The sequence below is a fragment of the Mustela erminea genome, chromosome 12, assembly GCF_009829155.1.
Source record: "Mustela erminea isolate mMusErm1 chromosome 12, mMusErm1.Pri, whole genome shotgun sequence".
Taxonomy (NCBI): domain Eukaryota; kingdom Metazoa; phylum Chordata; class Mammalia; order Carnivora; family Mustelidae; genus Mustela; species Mustela erminea.
In genome coordinates, this window is record NC_045625.1 from 21362637 (window position 1) to 21385831 (window position 23195).

At 35.1% G+C, this 23195-nt stretch overlaps 1 protein-coding gene across 10 annotated transcripts in view; it reads left to right on the forward strand.

The window, feature by feature from the left end:
* The window catches only part of SHOC1 (shortage in chiasmata 1), a 75086-nt gene that overhangs the window by 46236 nt on the left and 5655 nt on the right, over positions 1-23195 (forward strand). For 8 of the 10 annotated variants that reach the window (XM_032306574.1, XM_032306572.1, XM_032306578.1 and 5 more), the window contains 9 exons: positions 425-497; positions 5214-5286; positions 6767-6945; positions 8670-8787; positions 9418-9529; positions 11105-11226; positions 15896-15989; positions 20933-21064; positions 22700-22849. In XM_032306574.1, coding sequence (XP_032162465.1) covers positions 425-497; positions 5214-5286; positions 6767-6945; positions 8670-8787; positions 9418-9529; positions 11105-11226; positions 15896-15989; positions 20933-21064; positions 22700-22849 — 1053 coding nt within the window. Of the gene's footprint in view, positions 1-424; positions 498-5213; positions 5287-6766; positions 6946-8669; positions 8788-9417; positions 9530-11104; positions 11227-15876; positions 15990-20932; positions 21065-22699; positions 22850-23195 lie in introns of those variants that run through there. The other 2 variants (XM_032306575.1, XM_032306582.1) reach the window with 2 other exon arrangements.

Below are 23195 nucleotides of genomic sequence, written 5' to 3' on the forward strand. Positions count from 1 at the left end.
TGTTGTACTCTCCCTGCACTCAACCAAAAAAAAAAAAAAAACCAAAAACAAAAAAACCTATAATAATAACTAGGAAAGTATAGCAATAAATCATTGTTTTTTTCCCACTAGTTCAAACTTGTTTGGGTTGAATTTAACACAAACAATGCTGGTAAAAACAATTTATGTATACAGTCACCCTAATGGGAGTACATGAATGCTAAGAATGCCCACTCCAGAATATTTTCCTAATTGATATTTGATCTTACCAGAATTTATTCCGTTGCGTTTAAGCACTAATATCTTTTACAGCACAAATATTTACTTGGTAATCTTTTTATCAATAGTTTCATGTAACCATTGAAGCTTGTTATTTTATCACAGTAGCAAAACTATGAAAAAGAATAATTATTCAGATATATATGAAATTCTTGTTTTTGATCAGGTGCTGATTATAATAAGAATGGACTCAGATGGTGAAAAACATTTACTCATTAAAATCCTTAACAAAATGGAAGGTAGGGAGTTTTAAATTATGCCTCATTTGATAACAAATGTTTGAAACATATGAAAATGTAGTGATCTAAGTTTTTAAATTAAGATATAATAACATAAAATTCATTTTATGTATGGATTGCCATACTGTGCCAGCCTTTTCCACCTTGTGCCATGGAACCCATTGCTTATATGTAAACCCTTTTCCTTTTTTATCTCCTTGTCTTAAGTGAACCCAGCTTTCTGCAGATGATACAGCCTCCCCTGTATCCCTTTCATATAGAAGCTGATAATTCTCTTTCTCTTATATAGGATATATATATATATATATATATACACACACACACACACACACATACATACATACCAATCATAGGATTGAAAGGGCCATTTCTTGCTTTCCATTATCCTTTCCAAAACATTCTCAGGGCACCTGGGTGGCTCAGTCATTAAGCATCTGCCTTCGCCTCAGGTGGATCAAGCACCACATTGGGCTCCCTGCTCAGGGGGAAGCCTGCTTCTCCCTCTCCCACTCCTCCTGTTGTGCTCTCTCTCTCTCTTTCTCTCTCAAATAAATACATAAAACCTTGAAAAAAAAAACCAACAACATTATTTCTCTATCATCTGAGCTATGCCATATTACCACAGCATTGTCTTGCCATCATCTAGTAACCACCCACACATTCCCGGACAGTTGCGCACCTGGTGCATGGTATTCTTTCCACTCCTAGTCCTGCCATTATCCTAGTGCCTTTAATGTGAATGGCTCATTCAACACCTTGTTGTTTGTACAAGGTCAACACCTTGACCTTGTAGTTTCATTGACTTCCACAGGAGTAATAGTATTCACCTTTTAGTTATGCCATCAACCTTGTAATAATGCAGAATTCTGAACTTTAAACTCTGATACATTGCTCTCTGTCCACAACTATCTTACCTCTTTCATGATGTTCAGCAACTTAGAGCTCTGTAATCAGTCAACTCCTTTCTTGTAATCAATTAACTCCTTAGCATTTTTCTCTTTCCAGACTTGGTGATGTGCCCATGACTTTAATCAATCTTGTCCTTCTGCTGTACCTTCTGTTTACTCTCAGCTCTGAATCCATCAAGATATTTAACCCCCTGCTCCTATACACAAGTTTCTGAGCATTATCAGAGAAAATCAGATAGTTTAATACCACTACAGACTTAACTTCTCTGATCTTTAATGGTCTCTTAATACTTAACAACCTTTCATCTTACAACCTACCATCTACAAACTTACCTTCATTTCTTCTATTCTTTTATCTTTTCCTTTCTTTGTAAAGGAGGTGAACCTCCTCCTTTTGAAAACCAGTTTTTCACTTTTGCTTTGGATCCCATGTCTTCTTGCATCAGTGTTCCTCCATCAGTTATTTCCTTGCCCAACCTTCCTCTCCAAAGACTCTTCCTTAATCTTTAAGCCCTCCAGTATTAAAAATAAAATACCAGGGATGCCTGGGTGGCTTTGAGCATCTGCGTTCACCTCAGGTCATGATCCCACGATCCTAGGATCGAGCCCTGCTTCAGGCTCCCTGCTTGGTGGGAAGCCTGCTTCTCCCTATCCCTATCTCCCTATCCCTCTGCTGGTGTTCCCTCTCTCCCTGTGTCTCTCTCTCTGTCAAATAAATAAATAAAATCTTAAAATAAAATAAAATACCACCCTCAACCTATGTCACCCTTTATTTACTATTTCTCTGCCCTCCATACCATCTCCAAATATACCTTTGCTGTAACCCTACTTTTATGCCCAAGTTTTCGTGTCCGAGAGACCACCAAGGAGCCAACACCGATGCAATCACACGAGGGTTTATTTGACCAGCTTAAGCTTGGACCCAAGTATACCCAACACAGCAGAGTAGGGACTTGGACCCCGAACCGGATTACAGTCAGAGGTTTTTTTTAAAGGCAGAGTGGGGGTTGACTTGGCAGTAGATAATTGGGCCATGACTGCTGGCTCAGCAGTAGGTGAGGACAAAGGGGATGTTCAGAAGGGCTATCAGGGTAAAAAAGACTGTCAGGGTATTGGAGGCCTGGTTATTATCAAGTTAAGGCCGTTTCTCCCTTTGATGAGGCACTAACATGATGACAATTGGGAGTTTCCTGGTGGAATGTCACATTTCTCCTATCAAGCGTTCTTGTTAGTGAGATTTAGGTTTAACTTTGCATTTTCTTCTGCTTCAGCTTCCTTCAGTTTTATGGAGGGGAGGGCGATGTTAGGACTAGACTGGAGGTGGATACAGCCTTGTTTTTCTTGGCCTCCACACCTACCACGCTATTTATCATGCTGTTTCCTATATTATGCTTCCTGTTCCTGCTATCAGAATGTTCTTCTCCCTTCTCTAGCAGCTAACTCCTACACAACCTTTAAAAATTAGTTAAAACATTTGTTCAGGAAGCCTTGATTTAAATGCTTTCCCCTGTGCTCTTAGTGAATTATGAGCATATTTTTAAGGCACTTCTTGCCATCCTAGGCTATAACAACTAATTCTATTTTCTCTTCCTTACTAGCATGTCACTTTCTGGAGGGTAAGGACCATGCCCTAATTTATATTCCCAGCACCCACAAAAATGTCTGGAATATAGAAGGAACTTAATAAAAATGAATTGAATAACTGAACTAATGAATGCCTCTCTCTATACATAGTAGACTCAGACTAGTGAAAAAAACTGAACTGAATTATATACAAATATTACAAATGTCGGCTTATCAGTGCTCTTGGTAAAATTAACTTTTAAATTATAGTAATATGAGAATGGAAGTCTCTTTCCAATAGAACTTTATAAGGTGCTGTTTCTAGACATTATCATACGTCTAGAGTCCAAATTTGCAAGCTTGGGTCTTATTATTTCATCCACGTTTCCTGTCCTGGGAAGATGAGGTCTTATCCACCAAATTCACAATATTTTACTAGTACCATAAATGTTAAAAGTAGTAGTTGACAATTGGTGAGGCTTGAACTTGACACGTGTCTGGAATCGGGGTAACTGAAAACATTTTTTTTAATTAGGAAAGTGCTAAGCAATGTAGCATTATGAAACAAAGGGATTTAGGTTACTGAAGTAATACTTTTGTAAAGAGGCTGAGGAAATATTCCTGCCCCATAGAGAAGATTACTTAAACCTACTTAATGGGGCATCTTTTCTTTTGGTGTACTTAAGACACATGGACAAACTATTATTGTATGTATCACTTCTTTATTAATAGGCTATTATTGGGCTATTAGTAGGCTATTAATAGTATTAATAATATCAATAATAGAAATTATTGTGTTTCTTTTGGCTTTGGGGATTATATCATCACTACTCTGCTATTTTTTTCAAAAAGGTTTACTGACACAAAAATATTTTACTCCTTAAGCTGAAAAAATGTTTTTTCTATCTTTTTAATGAGCAGCTATCCTCTATGTCTAGGAGTGAGGCCTTCTTTTTCTGTCTAGTGTTAGCAAGTAGAAATGTGGTTTCATCTTCTCTGTGCTTGCAAGATCCTAGAAATGCTTTTAGCAAGTAATCTGCTTTAAGATTATAGCTAAGACAAATCAGCTAAAGAGATTAGGTTTTAAGTAGTTTGAGTTTGGGGTGCCTGGCTGGCTCAGTGGGTGGACCATGCAACTCTTGATCTCAATATTGTGAGTTTGAACCCCACGTTGGTTGTAGAGACTGCTTAAAAATAAAATCTTTAAAATAATAATAATAATATGACTTTATAAATTTATATAAAAAGAGAAGTACTACTCATCCTCCTCTTATTGTTGACCAAAACTATTGACATATCAAGCCAAGTAAACATAAAATTATTAAGTATTACTCTGTCATTATCACATCATGCCTTTGTCAACCTTACAACTGACAAAAATACACCAATAGAGTGTAAAATTTACTTTAACTAGAATTAGCTATTCTTAAACCAATGATGTCTACCAAAAATAAACTGTATTGTGGCTACAGAATTTTTTAAAATTCATTTTATTTTGCTAAAAAATCAGTAACATAAGAAACTTAAATTATGATTAAGAAGCAGGAGTAAGGGGCACCTGGGTGGCTCAGTGGGTTAATAAGCCTCTGCCTTCGGCTCAGGTCATAGTCCCGGGGTCCTGGGATAGAGCCCCGAGTTGGGCTCTCTGCTCAGCAGGGTGCCTGCTTCCCTTCCTCTCTCTCTGCCTACTTGTGATCTCTCTCTGTCAAATAAATAAATAAATAAATAATCTTAAAAAAAAAAAAAGAAGAAGAAGAAGAAGAAGCAGAAATGAATCTAAGGAGCAGATGGCACCCAATAGGACTTCTGCTTCTTATACAGAAAAAAGGAAAAAGGGACATCAAAATTAGTCTCTTGCTATTTAGTTACATACTTAAATTTTTGACTAGAGAAAGAAGGTAAAATCAACCAGGGTTTTTAGCAAAGTAAAATGCACAAAATGGATGAGTGTTTAATGTGGCTACTTTAAAATTAAGACTTTGATACATTTTATTATTTTACATAATAAACTCGGAATTTCATGCTTGTATGTAAAAAACATACACACACAACAGAAATATTGCCCAAGCTTCAAACTTTCTGATACCCACAGACAGAAGAATAATTCAACAAATTGTATCTTAAGCAGTCTCCTTGTTCAAGGCCTTTATCTCATTTTTTATAGTAATAAGATATATAACATCTAAAAATTATATATGAACAAAACACTGAAAAACACTTTTATTACTCTTTTTTTCCCCAACAGGTTTAACATTGACTGTCTTACATTCAAACAACAAAAGGAAAGATTTCCTGGAATCTGAAGGTGTTTTAAATGGGTAAAAATGTATTTCTTCACCTATGGGGAATAAGCATACCAGTTCCATAGGAAAAGCACAATTTCTCCTGGAATTTAACTTTTTAAAAGGTTCAAAATCAATGTGTCTCTCCTCTTCCTGAAAAGTGTTTTACATTAGAATACTTCAACTCTGGTCATTGCTTTGTGTGTTATATATTATTGTTGTCCAGAATTTTAGTTTAATCTTGCTATAATGTCCCCCACTTATCATTATCAGTGTTACTGTTAGTACAGGAAGTACCCATTTAGATCATGTTTATACCAGTTTGGGGGGGTTTGCTTAGCATTGTTTCTTTTTTTTCTAAGTTTGCATAGCATTGTTTCTTTTATCTTCTTCCTTTCTTTTGAGTTCTCCTTCTTCCTAAAGTACATTCTTTAGAAATTCTCTTGGTGAAAGCATGCTAATAATAATATTTAGTGTTGACTTATCTAAAAATGTTTTTATTTTGCCTTATTTTATGTAGAAATTTTTATTGCTAATATTGGGAGCCAGATAACAAAAAGAGAAGTTGTAAGTCAAATAGAAGCCCATAAAAGATTTAACTTGGGTCTGCTATCTATCTGGATTGCTTTAGATAGAAAGCAGCAGTAGAGAATTTTCATTACAATAAGTGCTATTATATGGAATTTGAAGATAGGAAAGATAAAGTTATGATATTTAAGTATCTGTTTTTTGTCATTGCTAAATCACCTATGAAGCTCATTAAGAAAAAGAAAAATCATTTCAAAGTTGTCAGGTAATATTCTATTATGTAGATCCTCAAAGATGAAAACTTACATGTGTAAAAAATGGATTCTTATAGAGTGACTTGTCTGTTATTGGTAGGACTCAGTTAATAAAATTAGGGTCCCTTGCATTTGATAATGTGAAATAGTCAACAGTTTTTTAGGTCCTGTTTTTTAAAGAAATGTATGCCCATAGGGGCACCTGGCTGGCTCAGTTGGAAGAGCACACAACTCCTGATATCGGGGTTGTGAGTTTGAGCCCCACATTGGGTGTAGAGATTACTTAAAAAATAAAATCTTAAAAGGGGCGCCTGGGGGCTTATTCAGTTAAACAGATGCCTTTGGCTCAGGTCATGATTCCAGGGTCCTGGGATCAAGTTCCACATCATCATCATCATACTCATTGTAGGGCTCCCTGGTCAGTGAGGAGCCTGCTTCTCCCTCTTTCCCTCCCCGACTTGGGCTGGCTCTAGCTCTAGAATAAATAAATAAAATCTTTTTTAAATCTTTAAACTTTAATTTTTTAAAAAAATATGTATGACCATCAAAAAGAAAGATAAAAAGGAATTAGCACAACTGGAGAACAAATCAACAGAAAATACACCAGTGCCTTTCCAGCATAAGCAAGTATAAACTAGAGAAGAATAAAATAGCCCAAACAATCATCTTTTGACCTTTCAAGTAAATAATGACACAAATATAATTCCATTTTCTTGGCTTTATTTTGTCTTCAGTAAAAGTTCCTGTGTAGTTGTGCATAATCAATATATTGGATCAGATTTCCCCTGGAGTAACTTCTCATTTGTGGTGGAATATAATTTTGTAGAAAACTCCTGTTGGACTAAACACTGCAAGAAATTGAATATTCCTCACAAGGTCTTCAAAGTGATTCTTCCAGACACAGTTTTACAGAGTAAGGATATAAACTAAAATCCTTTTGTTGTAGTAGAATGGAAATTGTCTGTTTTCTGCTTCTGGTCTGTAGAAAGAGAATGAGCAATGGCATTAGAGAACTTGAGTTCAGGCTCTAACCTCAGCACTCCATGTGACCTTGGGCCAGTTCTTTACCCCTTACTCTATTTTGCTCATTTGTAAAGTAAGCTTTACTGGTTATATTTGTCATCATCCCTTTAAATGCTAAATTTTACTTATTATACCACAACTTATTTCAATTCTATCTAATCCTCACCTGATACTTCTATGCAGTAGTATTTTTTATTGAATTTTAAGGGAAAATTCTGTTATAGTAGGTTGGCCGATTCAGAAAACTTAATGTGTAAAAAAAAAAATTATACACAAACACTTCAAAAAGAATTTAAATCTCTTTTGGTTTCTTTGTATTTCTCAGCAACACTTCATATGACTCAGGTTGTGAATTCTCACATCCATTAAATTAAAAGCCTATACACATTTAGTCCCAGTGCAAGCCTTTCAATACTTGCCATAAGTTATTTTCTGTTCACCTCAAGTCTGAGTGGGGAGTTTGAATTCTGAGATATTCCATTTCAATGCTAAAAGTAGAGTCACCATAATGATTACTTTGGAATCTTTGATATATAGAATTAAATGTTGGGGCGCCTGGGTGGCTCAGTCGTTAAGCGACTGCCTTCAGCTCAGGTCATGTTCTCGGGGTCCTGGGGTCGAGCCCCCGCATCGGTCTCTCTGCTCAGTGGGGAGCCCACTGCTCCCTCTCTCTCTGCCTGCTGCTCTGCCTGCTTTTAATTTCTCTCTGTCTGTCAAATAAATAAAATCTTAAAAAAAAAAGAATTAAATGTTAAATTGATTAAGTGAGGGCCCCCCAAAAGATAAAAGATAAATATCTCAGTTTATATGTAGAGGCTTCTTCCATTCTCTCAAAGACGAACTTAATTGATTCAACCAATTCCTTATTTGGAGCATTTATAATGCTTCAATTTTCAACTTTTGTACTATAAGATTTATAGTAGCTTATATATTTTATTTATTTTTATATACTTGTTCTAAGAAGTAAAATGAGTTGCCAGGTCAAAGGTGTACACACATTTATATATTGCCAAATAGCCTTCCAGAAATGCTATCTCAATTCATATTTGTACAGAAAGTATAAGAGAATCCTTTCCCCAGTGTCTTTACTGTAAGTAGGTATTATTATTCTTTTGAATCTTTGACAGAATTAGAGGCATAAAATATTATATTATATATTTTATATATATAAAGTAACTATATATATATTTATATATATATATAATATATATAATATGTTATATTATAGTTACTCAATTACAGATGATGTCTTTGATTATCCATGTCTTTTCAGATGTGACTTGATCTTGTATAGCCATTCTTTTGTAAATTGCCTATTAATGTTCTTTGTCCATTTATCTGTTGATGTATTTATATTTTCCTATTAATGTATCATACAGTAGTTTTAGTAAATTCTGTTAATGCTGTTTTATTTTTAGGTAGTAGGATAACATGTGGTTTTTATTTTATTCTTCAGACCTTTCTTTATTCTGATTTCTGATTTTTTACAATGACTATGTTTTATTTTTGTGCTACTCCTTGAACATACACTTGCTATTCTCATGTTAAGTAAAAAAGAGAAAGAGATGAAGGATGAGAAAAAAGAGAAGTATTTATAAACTTTCTCTTATTCAGGAAGCACCTTGCTGGATAGTTTTGGTGGATTTCTTCTGGAAATACAGGTTCCATATGTGTTTTTTGCATCTGAAGGACTTCTTAATAATCAAGAAATACTTCAGTTGCTAGAATCCAAGTAAGTTATTGACTTCATAACTTTAACAAAGGTATATATATCCTAAATGGCTAAACATTGTGCTATTTATGTGACATATTTCTCCCTGATTGAAGTTGCAATTATATCACATAGAAATAGTTTTCCAGAGAGTTTATGTCAAGTCACACTTCTATCCCTGTAGTATACATCTTAATTACTGAATATTATCTTTTTTAGCAATATATATCAATCTTGTGAAAAAATATATTTCATTATTGTCTAAATTTATATCTTAATTTAATTTCTTTTGTTGTCAGCAAATATGAATATTTTATGTGCTTTTTCCCTGCAAATTTTATAATCATATCTTTTGGTCATTGATAATATTGAAAATGAGTATTCCTATTTAGAGGGCTTTAAATATTGCATGGGAAATAGAACTATGATGTTCTAAATGAAGTACATAAGGCAATACACATCTCAACTAATTTGTCACATGTACTGAATAAATCTTAATTTTATTCCTCAAATTTGTAAAGTGGAATAAATTGATGTATGAAAAAGCACAGAAGTTCAAATAATTTAGTATGCAGGGGGACAATACAACTTTTCTTAAAGAATTTTTCTTAGCCATTTTATTATGTCACCCCAAAATATGGATTTTTACAGGTATAATATCACACTAGTGGAGAGATGCTGCAGTGAGTCATTGAAACTCTTTGGAGGTACAGAGTGTTATGTAGTGGTGACAGTTGATGAACACACTGCCATAATTTTGCAGGTAAAATTATACAGTAAAAAGTATAAATTAAATATAGTACAGTATATTTGACCATGTAATTTAGTATTAGCTTTGCTATAGAGAGCTTAACTATAATCCATTAGTGTTTTCTTCCAAAAGTTTGCAAATGGACAAGTATTAAAATCATGACTATGGAAAATGACTATTATCAAGCTTCTTTAATGTCTTACAATTTTTAGCATACTTTAAGAAGACAAAGCAAATATAGAATCTTTAATGTTATATATTGACCTATTTAAAAATATATTTATAGAATATTACAGTGTTGAAAACCTTAAAAATCAAATCCTAGCCACTATGTTTCTTAAAAGGTGGCAGTAAATTAATGCATGTTTAGTAATACAGGATTTCCTCTAAGGTAAGTGGGGATTGCTTGCAATTAAGCCAGTTTGAAAAAAAAAAAAGAAAAAAGAAAAATTCTCTTAAAAAAAAAAGCCCTATAGTTTAGAATTTAAAATGTGCAAATTCTTGACTAAATCTCCCTGATATGTTTGCTTGATTGGAGTACAAATTACAAAGAAATTAATTCAGTAGGGTGGAAATGGGGAGCAGAAACCAAGTTTGAAGGGATGGAATATAAATTAATGGCAAATACGGTAAGGTAGAAGTCTGGTCATGAACAAATGTTAACAGTATAAGAATTATATAATGGAAAAACAAAGCTCTGTTAGAGGGTTTCTTAAGAGTTACTATGTCTTATATATTTAAAGCTTTTTAAAAAGATTTTATTTATTTGAGAGAGAGAAGGTGGGAACGAGAGAGCACAAGCAGGGGGCACATCAGAGGGAGAGGGAGAAGCAGGTGCCTGCCTGAGCAGGGAGCCCAATATGGGGCTCTGTCCCAGGACCTGGGATCATGACCTGAGCCAAAGGCAGATGCTTCACTGGGTAAGTTACCCAGGTGCCCCTAAAGTGTTTTTAAAAAACAATTATTTAGGGCAAAATATCATTTGGGAAACTTTTAATTTAATTTAACTTTTTTTTAAAGATCTTATTTATTTATTTGTCAGAGCAAGAGAGAGTACGTGCACAAGCAGGCAGAGAAGCAGGCTCCCTGATGAGCAAGGAGCCTGATGTGAGACTGGATCCTAGGATGCTGGGATCATGACCTGAGCCCAAGGCAGAGGCTTAACTGACTGAGCCACCCAGGCGTCCTGAAACTTTTAATTTTAGTTCATAGTTACGTGATTTAATGTTAGAGTAAGACACTTCCTGAATCATTCACTCTATCAAAAATTAATTGTATGAAATGTGTAAACCTGGTGATTCACAGACCTGTAGCCTTGGGGCTAATAATGCATTATATTATATAATTATGTAAAAAATTAAAAATTAAAAAATAATTGATTGTAGACCCAAGTTAGGCTCCTTGCAGCCTGCTTAAAGTTTGCTAAGATTGGGGCACCTGGGTGCCCCAATATAGTTATATATATATATTATATATATATATATATAACATTTAATATATATATTAGATTATTGAAATATGGTAATAATAATTTCATAACAACTATTCAACCTAGTGAATCTTTTTATTTTATTTATTTTCTGGTAGGACCTAGAAGAATTGAACTGTGAGAAGGCATCAGACAATATCATTATGAGACTGATGGCATTATCATTCCAGTACAGCTATTGTTGGATAATCTTGTATACCAAAAAAACATTAAACGCAGAGTAAGTAAACATTTTTTCATCCACAGTCACATTTTATTTCTTAAGTTATTTGGTCCTACTCTTTGAATAAAAGTAGCTATGCAAATTTTCCACTTGCTTATCTAGTTTGCATTGAGTCAGGGATCTTCGAAGTGGAGGTGTGCCCATAGGGAAACAAATCGGGGGAAAAAAATGAAAGGAAAACAAATCAGAACTTTGGAGATGATATATTTCTGGGGGATATTTTGTACAAATCAGCCTCCTCTAGTTCACTAAGAGTTGCTGCTTTAAGTGTTTCACTTTTTATTACTTTTTAGTTCTGACTTGTCTGTTAAAAAATGCCATTCTTAAATCACTTCTCTCTAAATACTTATTAAGTTTACCAACTAAATAGCACCTTGCTATTCTTTCTTTCATTGACATGCTTAACTTAAAAATTACAAAAAATCCATGCCAAGACACTGGCTCAAGTTATCATTATATGTCCCTTCTTTCCTTCATCTCAAAATTTTATGAACCCACAGCTTCCACCTCCTTTTTTTATTCTCTGCAGTCTGGCTTTTTTCCTACATCTATACTAATCTGTCTCCCAGTGTCACTTCCACCTCCAAAAGTATTTTTATCTTTCTCTGCTTTACAGTATTGAAGACTGTTGTCAGTGCTTCCTTATCTGAAGCTCTGCAGGCCTGTAACACTTCAGTTTTGATCTTCTCTTTAACCACTTTCTCTGTCTTTACCTCTTCTCTTGTCCCAGACTCCACAGATACATCTGAATTCTCTTCTTTCTTCTATTCAATCCATTAGAAACCTTATTCATTGCCATGGCTTCAATTAGCATTTTTCTGCCTATAATTATTATATTTATATCTGCAGCTGCAGTCTCTCTTTGAAATTGCTGACATGTCTCTCTAATTTTCCATTAAATATCTCCAACCTAATATTTTATAGACTCTCAAACTTAACATGTTCCAGGGTGAGTTCATTATATTTTCTATCCCTTCTGAAGCAGTATCTCCTCTTTTTTGCCCTTTGGCTATTTATGACTTGCCTTTCTTTTAGTCACCTAAGTTAGAAAACATATCTTATGGATGTAACCACTAGTCTCTTTTTTATCTATCCCCTCTCTCCATTTATATTACCGACATCTTGGTTCAGATCTTATGTGGACTGTTAACATAGACTACCAACTGTTTTCCCACCTCATGACTCTCCATAATCTGTCATACATTTGATTAATATTTCAAAAATCAAGCTCTTATTATTTCACTCTGATAAGAAGCCTTCACTGACTTCCCTATTATCTACTGAATGCATACATACTATTCACCCTAATATTCAAAATCTTCAGAATATAATCCTGACCTATATTTTCAGGCTTAATTTTCACTGTTTTCCATTTCAGCCAGAAGGATTGCTCATTGGTTCAAAAATATGGTCCTTTGGGAGGCCTGGGTGGCTCAGTGGGTTAAGCGGCTGCCTTTGGCTCAGGTCATGATCCCAGCGTCCTGGGATTGAGTCCCACATCGGGCTCCTTGCTTGGCTGGGAGCCTGCTTCTCCCTCTGCCTCTGCCTGCCACTCTGTCTGCCTGTGCTTGCTCTCGCTTCTCTCTCTATGACAAATAAATAAATAAAATCTTAAAAAAAAATATGGTCCTTTGTTGCTTCTACTTTTGCTGATATATTTCTCTCTTTCTACAATATTCTCTATCTCCTCCAACTATTTCATCTGGTGAATCATGCCTATTTTTCAAAACCTATCCCCAAATATCACTTTTTCTATTCTATCTTTCTTTAATACCCCCATCTCATGCACACAAATAGATAGTTAATTGTGACCTCTCCATCCTTTGGTCTCCTTAGCTCTCTGTCTTTTCCTCATCTTTGACATTTATCACATTTTGCTTTGTATTACCATTTTGGAGTACTTGCCCCATGGCACTGCACATTGTTTCATATAGTAGATACTTGGTAAATATTCCTTGATCAAATGAATGGATCTTTCCTACTAAATTGCAAACTGGTCTCCTTTTTTTTTTTTTAACACCTCTACAGTATTTCATAACACATACGACATCACTCATAGTATAGGTTTTTAAAATATTATTAATTCTGCCATGCCTTGGGTGGCTCAGCTGGTTAAGCATCTTCCTTCGGCTCAGGTCACCATCGTGAGGTCCTGCAATCAAGCCCTGTGTCATGCTCCCTGCTCCACATGGAGTCTGCTTCTCCCTCTCCCTCTGTCCCTCCTCCTGCTTGTGCTCTCTCTCTCTCTCTCAAAAATAAATAAAGTCTTTAAGAATATATTATTTAGTTAGAAGGTATAGAAGAAGAAGGTATAGAGATAGGTATAGAGAAGGTATAGAGATCTTTCCTTATTTGACATTGCATTTGGATTTCTTTTCCTTTACTGACTTTCCAATCAGTACACAGCTCTAATATACAAGCTCTTTGTATACAATTATTATTATGGGGGGGCATAAGTACAAATTAAAATTTAAGAGTTTAAACACCTTGGTTCTTATTTCTTTTTCTAATAACAATAATATCTAGCAAATAATTTAACCTTGCTTTTCCTTACTACCAAAATTGAAAAATAAAAATAATAATTTAGGTCTAAAAATCTTCATTTTGAATATTAGTAAAGGCTGTATAGCATTTTAAGCTTGGAACTTACTTGTGAAGCATTTAACTTTTTCAAGAGCTTGGAAGTATCTTATAGATAAAACTGTTTAGGAAAAAAATTTAGGTTGTTTTTAGATTGCTAGTCACCTATATTCCAGAGGTATAATTGAAGTACAGCCAAAAAGAGGGATTCACACTTATTTTTACCCAGATTTTCATGGGGAAAAAACCCAGTTATGTAAGTCTGCGATAGTTTGATGTTCAGGATATGAAGAGTTACTTATTTACAATAAGCTATTATTATAAAATGTAGCTATTTTCAGACTTCTAGGTTTCTCAGTTCCATATTTTTAGATATATAAAACGTTTAAGAAATATCTTAATCAACTGACCAAATGAGGAAAATTCAACATACAAAATAAAATTGCTTGAATTACCTTCTTAGTTCATGCCATTAGTTCTTGTTTAAGAAAATGTGTTAGGAGTCCCCAAGACTACCCCCATTTTTGATGATTTGGTAAAAGGATTCACTAGACTCGGCCTTACTTGTACTCATGACTATGATTTATTATAGTAAATTGTTACCAAACAAAATCAGCAAAGGGAAAAAGTGCATGGAACAAAATCCAGAGGAAGCTAGAAGACGCCTCCAGGAATCTTCTCCTAGTAGAATCACACAGAATATGCTTAATTTCCACAGGAAAGAGTTGTGACAACACTTGTAAAGTGTTGTGTACCAGGGAAACTCACTAGAGACTCAAACCCCAGGGCTTTCGCTAAGGATTGATCATGTAGGCACTCTCTGCCTAGCGCATATTAAAATTCTAGACTCCCAAGAAGAAAAGCAGGTGTTCAGCAGAAACCACATTGTTTGTACAAACAGTTTAAGCATAGTAAGCCACTCTTGTCAGCCACTCTTATGGAAAAAGCTAACCCGAGGAAAAAAAACCAGCAGGGGAAAGGAGAGCCAATAAATTAAGGAGACCTTGTCTTGATGACATGGTTTGAGTCCCTGGATCCAATAATGTCTTCTCCTGGACTTCCTAGTAATATGAACCAATAAATTTCCTTTTTGCTGCTTAGAGTACTTAAAGTGGATAAAGTCAGTAGCTCAAGGCAGATAGCTCAAGACTCAATCTGATCTGCTTAATACCCATAGTGGGGGAGAAAGGAGTGTTCTTTTAATTGATACTATTGACATACCAGATTGTGTAAGTTTAAGGTCTACAACATGCTGATTTGATACATTTATGTATTATAATATGATTATCACTGTAGGGTTAGCTAACACCTCTATCACATCACATAATGTGTGGAGAGCCATCCAGCAGATGCAAGGAGTCACGTAGACGAAAATGCCTGAAGGTTGAGGAAGTGAGAATGATTGGCTAGGTAGGGTATGGGTGCGCTCGTGGCTGACACATGAACAGCACCAGGAGCCAAGAGAGAAATGCATGATTACTGCTTGAAAACAATAGAGCCCTACACGGTTACGTAAGGGTCCACGAGGAGACCGCGTGCACGGGGCTGTGATTGGATAGTTGGGCTGGACCGCCTACATGTATATATTGCCAGAACTTGCTTGTAGAAGGGAGAACAAAGAAACCCTAATAAAGAAGCTTGCCACTCATCACGTCTGCGGGTCGTTCTTGCTGGCGAGAGCGACAATAATGATCATTTTAAAAGGTGTTTTTTCGAACAGTACAAGGAAAAGACCCAGGAAGGATTCTAGTTATTCTGGTTCTGGTCACGTGTTCCTATCTGAACCTGTTACTTTAGCCAGGGAGATAGAGTATTTTAGTTGGGGTCAGTCAGATAACCATCCCTGGAGCCAGTAAGGGGATGAGTTAAACTTCTCCCCTCAAACACACTCTCAGCATCCCCTAGATTCAACTGGATTGTTAAAGAATGGAGGTGGAAACATCTTAAAAGAGTGCCGAGTGTGCCACAAAGTTTTACCTTAGTCACATTATTGTCGTAACATGAAATATGGAAAGTGAATTGAACTTCTAATAGGAACAATCAGATATCAAATGAGTATAAGTATAGTAATATAATTTTTTTTTAGGTACCATCTTACAGAAAAAACACTTCATCATCTAGCACTGATTTATGCAGCTTTGGTATCATTTGGGCTAAAATCAGAAGAACTGGATGTAAAGGTATTCTTTTTTTAAATGTTTGTTTATAAGTATTTTTCATAAACCAAAATTATACTCAAATTCAAGTGCCCAGTGCAAAGAAACATTACAATAAACTAAAAAGTTAATATTCTTTCCATTTAAACTTCTGTTCTAGAAGAAGGGCCCCTTGGGGCACCTGGGTGGCTCAGTTGGTTGAGCATCCTGCCTTTGGCTCTGGTCATGATCCAAGGGTCCTGGGTTCAAGGCGTGTGTGGCCCCCTTGCTCAGCGGGGAGCCTGCTTCTCTTCCCTCTGCTGCTTCCCCTGCTTGTGCTCTCTCTCTCTCAAATAAATAAAATAAAATAATAAATATTAAAGGCCTTAAAAAATTTAAAGTCATATTTTATCTCTTAGTTGCTGCTTGGCAGGATATGAATAAAAGTAAATATGCATTGATCAAATGTGTTCATTTAAGAAACATATACTTTTTTTTAATCTGCTGTAGTGATCTCTAACCAGTGTCCTTTCTTGGTTCTTTTTTCAATGTCCCATTATGAAATTTAGATAATCCTCCAAATTCAGGGCTCAGTCCTCTTCTGTTACCACTTTAACTCTCTCCTTAATAAATTCAAAATTCCCACAAATTTAGCTTTCATTTCTGAGTATAATCCTTAAAAATTTCTTGACTTTTTTTAAGGTCTGCACCGATATTCTGGCATTCTACTCGAAATCTCTACATGAATATCCGACAGGTGCTTCAAACAATATTATGTCCAAAACACAACTTCTCATTCTCCCCAAACTTAGTTTATGGCATTAGTACTATAACTTAATCTGTAGCTGCAGTGTCTCTAGAATATGTGTCTCCATTCTACTCCTACTGCTTTTCCCCAAATTCAGACCTTCATCTCTCTTTTAGAGTTTTAAAGCAACTTCCTGACTAATCTCCTTATTTCTAGTTGTCCTCCTTTGTTGCATAATATTCACACCAATTACATTTCTGAAATAAAGCTGTGAACATTTCACTTCCTGAACTGTAAACTCCTGAAAGAAAGGAAACATGTTTATTTGTTTTCGTGTTCCTGGCACCCAGCACAGCACCAAGTATCTAGTAGACTCTTGATAATATGTGTTGTTAAATCAAATTTTCTTGCTCAAAAGACATTTCGTAGCTCCCTAATTCATTCAAAATAGAGATCAAACTCAGCTGGATTCAAACTTCATAATTTGGCCCCTAGTAATCTTCCTTTAGCATCATTCTACTCACTATTTCCTGAATATGTCCACACTATCACAGCCAGCCAGTCCACAAACATGTCATCACACGCTGTCTCCCCCTTCCTCCTACTGCTAGCCTTTGGAGTTATATCTTTTGTTGCCCAGCTCAAACACTACCTCCATTAAGAAATGTGTCCCAAGTATGCCCTCTCAAGATAAATCTCTCCTCCCGTTCTCGCAAGAGCACTTCATATCTTTATTGTAGCATGATGTATTCATTCATATGCCTTCCACTCTGGAAGGAAGAACCTTTTTGTTTGAAAAATGTATAGCATCCAGCACAGTACTTTGTACCCAGTAAAAATGTTCAACAAACATCTACTGAATTGAATTAAATCAAAGCACAACCTGTTAAGAAAATTAACAAATTATCTATTTGAAATAGAATCCTAATCATTTTGACCCTGTGATGCATATTAAACATTGAAATAAATTTCTTAGAAAAGTTATCAGTGAATGGCAAATGTAAGTATATTTCCCTTACCCATCCAAGTGTGGTTTCACCACTTAACCAGCCTCTTTTCAGCTAATGGTAAGCAGTTATTTGCAAAATATACTTAAGGGAATCATTTTATTCCTGTATATATGGGTTATATGATACTAGTGAGCAATACTATGTTCAGGTACAGTGACATGGCCCATAGAGGACATGTTCCAAGGAAAGCATTTAGGGATGACACAGGAAGTATGCCCAGGCACAATCCATTCCAAACAAAAGTCTGCTCTCACCTGGATCAAACTATTCCAAGAGCTTTTCAAGTTATACATAATAATCTTAAAAGTAGATCAGTTTTCCCATAGAATTTAAGAAACAAATACCAGTTTGTTCTATTATCAATATGTCACCAGTACTCAAGCCTCCTATTCTCCTGACTTGATGACATTACCACATTAAAGGGGTGCCTGGGTGGCTCACGCGGTTAAGCAACAGCCTTCTGCTCAGGTCATGATCCCAGGGTCCTAGGATAGAGCCCCGCATCCAGCTCCCTGCTCAGGGGGAGCCTGCTTCTCCCTCTCCCTTCGCTGCTCTGCCTGCTTGTACTCTCTTGCTCTCTTTGTCAAATAAATAAATAAAATCTTAAAAATAAAAAAATACAGGGGGTTCCCTAGACTCAAATTATTTTAGAGTATATTGTTGCTTTAGTTTACCGAATTTAGTAATATGGCTTTGGCCCTGTTAGAACACATCAGTTTGGATTTAAAAAAAATTTTTTTTCAGGCATCTGAAGACCTAGCCATTAAGGAAACATTAAGAAGTTTAACTACATTTTCTTAAGCTAAAAGAAAATGCTGCTAGTAGTGTTGTGCTGTATTTTATTCTAATGTCAAAAAGCTCTGTAAATTTGTTATTAGCTCCTTTTACAGAAAAATGCATAGATAAACATATATGCAAAATTTTGAAAATATTGTTGAGGTTCCTGAATTTCCCAAAGTCTAGCCATGAACTCCAGAATTCTTGCCTAATAAATTAAGGTATTATTCATTACCATCACCATAAAATTGTGCCTTTTTATATTTAAATAAAAGCATCAGATCTTCTTAAAATATTCAAAACTGCAATAAAATTAATTTGGAGGGGCACCTGGATGGCTCAGTAGGTTAAAGCCCCTGCATTCAACTCAGTTCATGATCCCAGGGTCCTAGGATCGACCCCCACATCGGGCTCTCTGCTCGGTGGGGAGCCTGCTTCCCCCTCTCTCTCTGCCTGCCCTTCTGCCTACTTGTGATCTCTGTCAAATAAATCTTTTTAAAAAATTAATTTGGAATCAAACACTCTTATGTCTGTGCACTCTATACATATTTTGAGTGCATGGGTGACTCAGTCAGTTAAGAAAGCGACTTGATTTTACCTCAAGTCATGATCTCAGGGTTATGAGATTGAGCCTGAGTGGAGGCCTAGTCAGGCTCCCAAGTCCACGGCAGATGGAGCCTACTTAAGATTCTCTCTTTCCCTCTCACTCTGCCCCTCCTCCTCTCTCCTCAACTGCTTACTCTCCCTCTCTCTCAAAAAAAAAGAAAAAAAAATTATACCTACTTAATATAATTTAAAGAAAATCCTTCTTTAGAATACATATACTCCCCAGTTTTATGTACTAACAGTTTTTTTATTTGTTATCTTGTGAAAAAAAATATTGTCATAATTATTTTATGAGGTTTGTACAGTTTTTGTTTCTTGAATTTTCACTACAGGACAGGAGGTTTATATTTCTAAGATATGGTTATTTAGGGCAGTGTTTCCTATTCACATTAAACTGCTAACCCATGGACTAGGGTGCCTGGGTGGTAGTTAGTTGAGCCACTGACCCTTGGTTTGGGCTCCACTCATGATCTCAGGGTCTTGAGACTGAACCCTCTGTTGGGCTCTTTGCTTAGCACAGAGTCTGCTTAAGACTCTCTCTCCCTCTCCCTCTTCCCCAAACTCCTCTCTCTGTAAATTAAATAAATAAATCTTTTTTTTTTTTTTTTTAAAAAAGCCTGCTAACCCATGGACTATTTTTACTTCAACTGAATCTAAAAGATGAAGAAGTTAAAAATGGAACTGAAAGCAGATGAAAAAGGCTGGCATTTCGAAAGAAAGGCATGGAGGAAACACACAAGTGACAGACAGGAAGTAGGAGATATTAAGAAATTTTCTTTAGAGTTAGGTTTAACACACACAGAGCTTAGCATCAAATAAGCCAGTATTGGATGGAACAATTCCCAAAATATTCTAAATCAAAACTTTTTCCTTTTTGGGGTGCCTGGGTGGCTCCGTTGGTTAAGCATCTAACTTCGGCTCAGGTCATGATCCCAGGGTCCTGGGATAGAGCCCTGCATTGGACTCCCTGCTTCTCCCTTGCCCTCTGGCTACCACTCCCCTTGCTTGTGCTGTCAAATAAATAAAATCTTTTTTAAAATAATGTTTTTCATTAGCATCAAATACAGCATCAAATTCATCTGTAAATATCTTTTATCTTTTTTTTTAGATTTTTATTTATTTTACACAGAGAGAGATCACAAGTAGGCAGAGAGGCAGGCTGAGAGAGGGGGAAGCAGGCTCCCCGCTAAGCAGAGAGCCTGACATGGGGCTCTATCCCAGGATCCTGGGATCATGACCTCAGCCGAAGGCAGAGGCCTAACCCACTGAGCCATCCAAGCGCCCCAATTCTTTTTTTTTTTTTTAAGATTTTATTTATTTATTTAACAAAGAGAGAGCTAGCACAAGCATGGGGAGCAGCTGGCAGAGCGAGAGGGAGAAGCAGTCTCCCCATGGAACAGGGAGCCCAATGCCCAACTTGATCCCAGGATCCCAGGATCATGACCTAAGCTGGAGGCAAACACCTAACCAACAGAGCCACCCAGGTGCCCCTTAAATTCTTATTTTTGAGAACTGCTAGATTTAACTTGGAAAAAACAAAAATAGTAAATATTATAAATGGCATCCAAATTTTTAATAAATTTATTAATAAATACAAAATGGAAATGAAGAAATTTAGCTCCAAAAATTGGAAAACTATAAGGATATCATATTTAAAGAAGGAAAGAAAACTGCTTATCCTCACAAAATATGCTGGCTTTCACATATTTTGGTAAATTATATCTAAAATTATATTCAAAGATTAAAATCTGCTGGGCTTTTTTTCTTCTGATCACAAACAATTTCTGAATTATATATTTTGCTTCCTAAAATTTCCTATAATCTAATATATAAAAAATATATTTTAGCTTATAATTGCCCCAGGAGTGGAAGAGGCTGCACTGATAATTCGGCAAATTGCTGATCACAATTTAATGACCTCAAAGAGAGATCCTCGTGAATGGTTGGATAAATCCTGGCTTGAAGTTTCACCATCTAAGGTTCATTTCCTAACTATGTAAATTAGACATTTACAAGGCAAATATAAATACATGTACTGGAATTCTCTTTTTGGTAGCTTATTTTTGTCCATTAATGTTTGCATGTGCATATATAGCAGTAACCATAATGTACAACATTTATTTAGATCATTTTCTAGAATCATGGGTATTTTTCAACTTCACAGAAGTATTTTAATGAGATCTTTTATAATGAACTTTCAAATCAAGTGTATTATAGTGTGATATAATGACTTTAATGTCTAATATTTTCAAAAGATAACTTTTCCTAGTTCCTAAATTTAAACACTTAAGAGTAGTAAATATGAGTACAGCAAAATTCCATCCTTCCATTTTGTCAGTAATTTAGTTACATAATTGAAACTGAAAGTAGGGTTTTGAAATATTTTTAAGATTAATTAGTTAATTTTTAGAAATTCCTTTTGTTTAAGCATAAATATTTTCAAGTTCTCATACCAACCTAGTATCTTTGTTACCTTTTTTTTAATATATTCAAATCATGAAAATGTAAAAAAAGAATAATGAAGCTTTTTACATACTAATATGGAATGATCTTCAAGATATATTACATTAAAAATGAAGTTGCAGCATAGAGCTTGTATACTATCACTTGTATAAAACAAAGGAAATTAATATTTATACGTGTTTGTAAATGAATAAAACATCTCTGCAAGGATATCAAGAAATGATAACATTAGTTATCTCCAGAGAGAACTGGGAAAATGGGTTAGGATGAGAGTTTTTACTGCACACCTTTTAGTACCTTTTGAATTTTGAACCATTTGACTATTTTACCTATTTAAAAAATAAAATTATAAAGCAAATAAATTCAATAAAATATTAATGTATTCATATACATTCATCAAACATTCATATTTATTAAATTATAGAATTTTTATATGCCTAAACAGAAAATAGTACTATCAGCATGTATGGGTATAATTATGGATGTATGTATGTCTGTGCAGGTTCCCTCTCACCAAGCATGTCTAATCTACTCACATGTCTGTCATTTGGTAAAATCAAAGAGGGTGCAAAAAGCCAATGTAATGCAGAAAGAAAACAAAATGCAGTAATAGTAAAACATGGCTGCTATATTTCTAGACTTTTATGAGATCTCTCTGAAAACACATATTTTTAGACCATTAAGGTCAGTTATGGTCGACACAAGTTCTTCCTATACTCTTCACAGCAAGGCTTTCCTGAAAGTATCATAAACATGGTTTCTCATAAATATGGTTCATCTTAATCAAATAGTGATAGTAGTATATGGCCTACAGAGGGATAGCTAAAGAAATCTTGAGTTATAGAAGTCCCCTAAAACATTTCTCATTAGAAAATCTACCATTAGGTAAAACAATTGTCATTCAAAGGAGATGAACTGTAATAAAATTTTTTGGGTGAGTGATTTAAATGAATGAACTTTAAGATCTTTCTTAATTCTGAGAGCGTATGAATCTTAACTGCCAAAGAAGTTCCTTTCCCTAGTAGCCATACTTATTTCCCAGACATCTCAAATTGAGGAGAGATGCAATGACAAAAAATTTAATATGCTAGATTGAGCAGAATAAAATGCAATTGACTAGTGGCTGATTATTCCTTTAAACTCTTTTCTAGGAAGAAATGTACTTACTTGATTTTCCATGTATTAACCCATTGGTGGCTCAGCTCATGTTAAATAAAGGACCTTCACTGCACTGGATATTATTAGCAACTCTGTGTCAACTTCAGGAGCTTTTACCTGAAGTTCCAGAAAAAGTATTAAAGGTTAGTTATTTGAATTCCGTAGTCTTACATGAGTTTATTTCCTTTCCACTTACCATAACAGTTTTCAAAATGAAAGTATCCAAGATTAATTGTTTTGGACTTCGTGTAGCAAAGAAATAATTTACTTGAACTAAATTTCACATAGAATTCTCAAGCTATCCTATATAAATAATTCAGTACAGTTTATCACACTTTAAATTATTTTGAAATGTTATTGTGCCCACAAGTATGTGATCACACACTCTATTCATATGTGCTTACAATCCTGATGCCCTTCATTATAGTAATAAAGAAAACTTTAGCCTTATTGGTAAAAATTTTAAATTTTTATCAAGCAGATGGTATT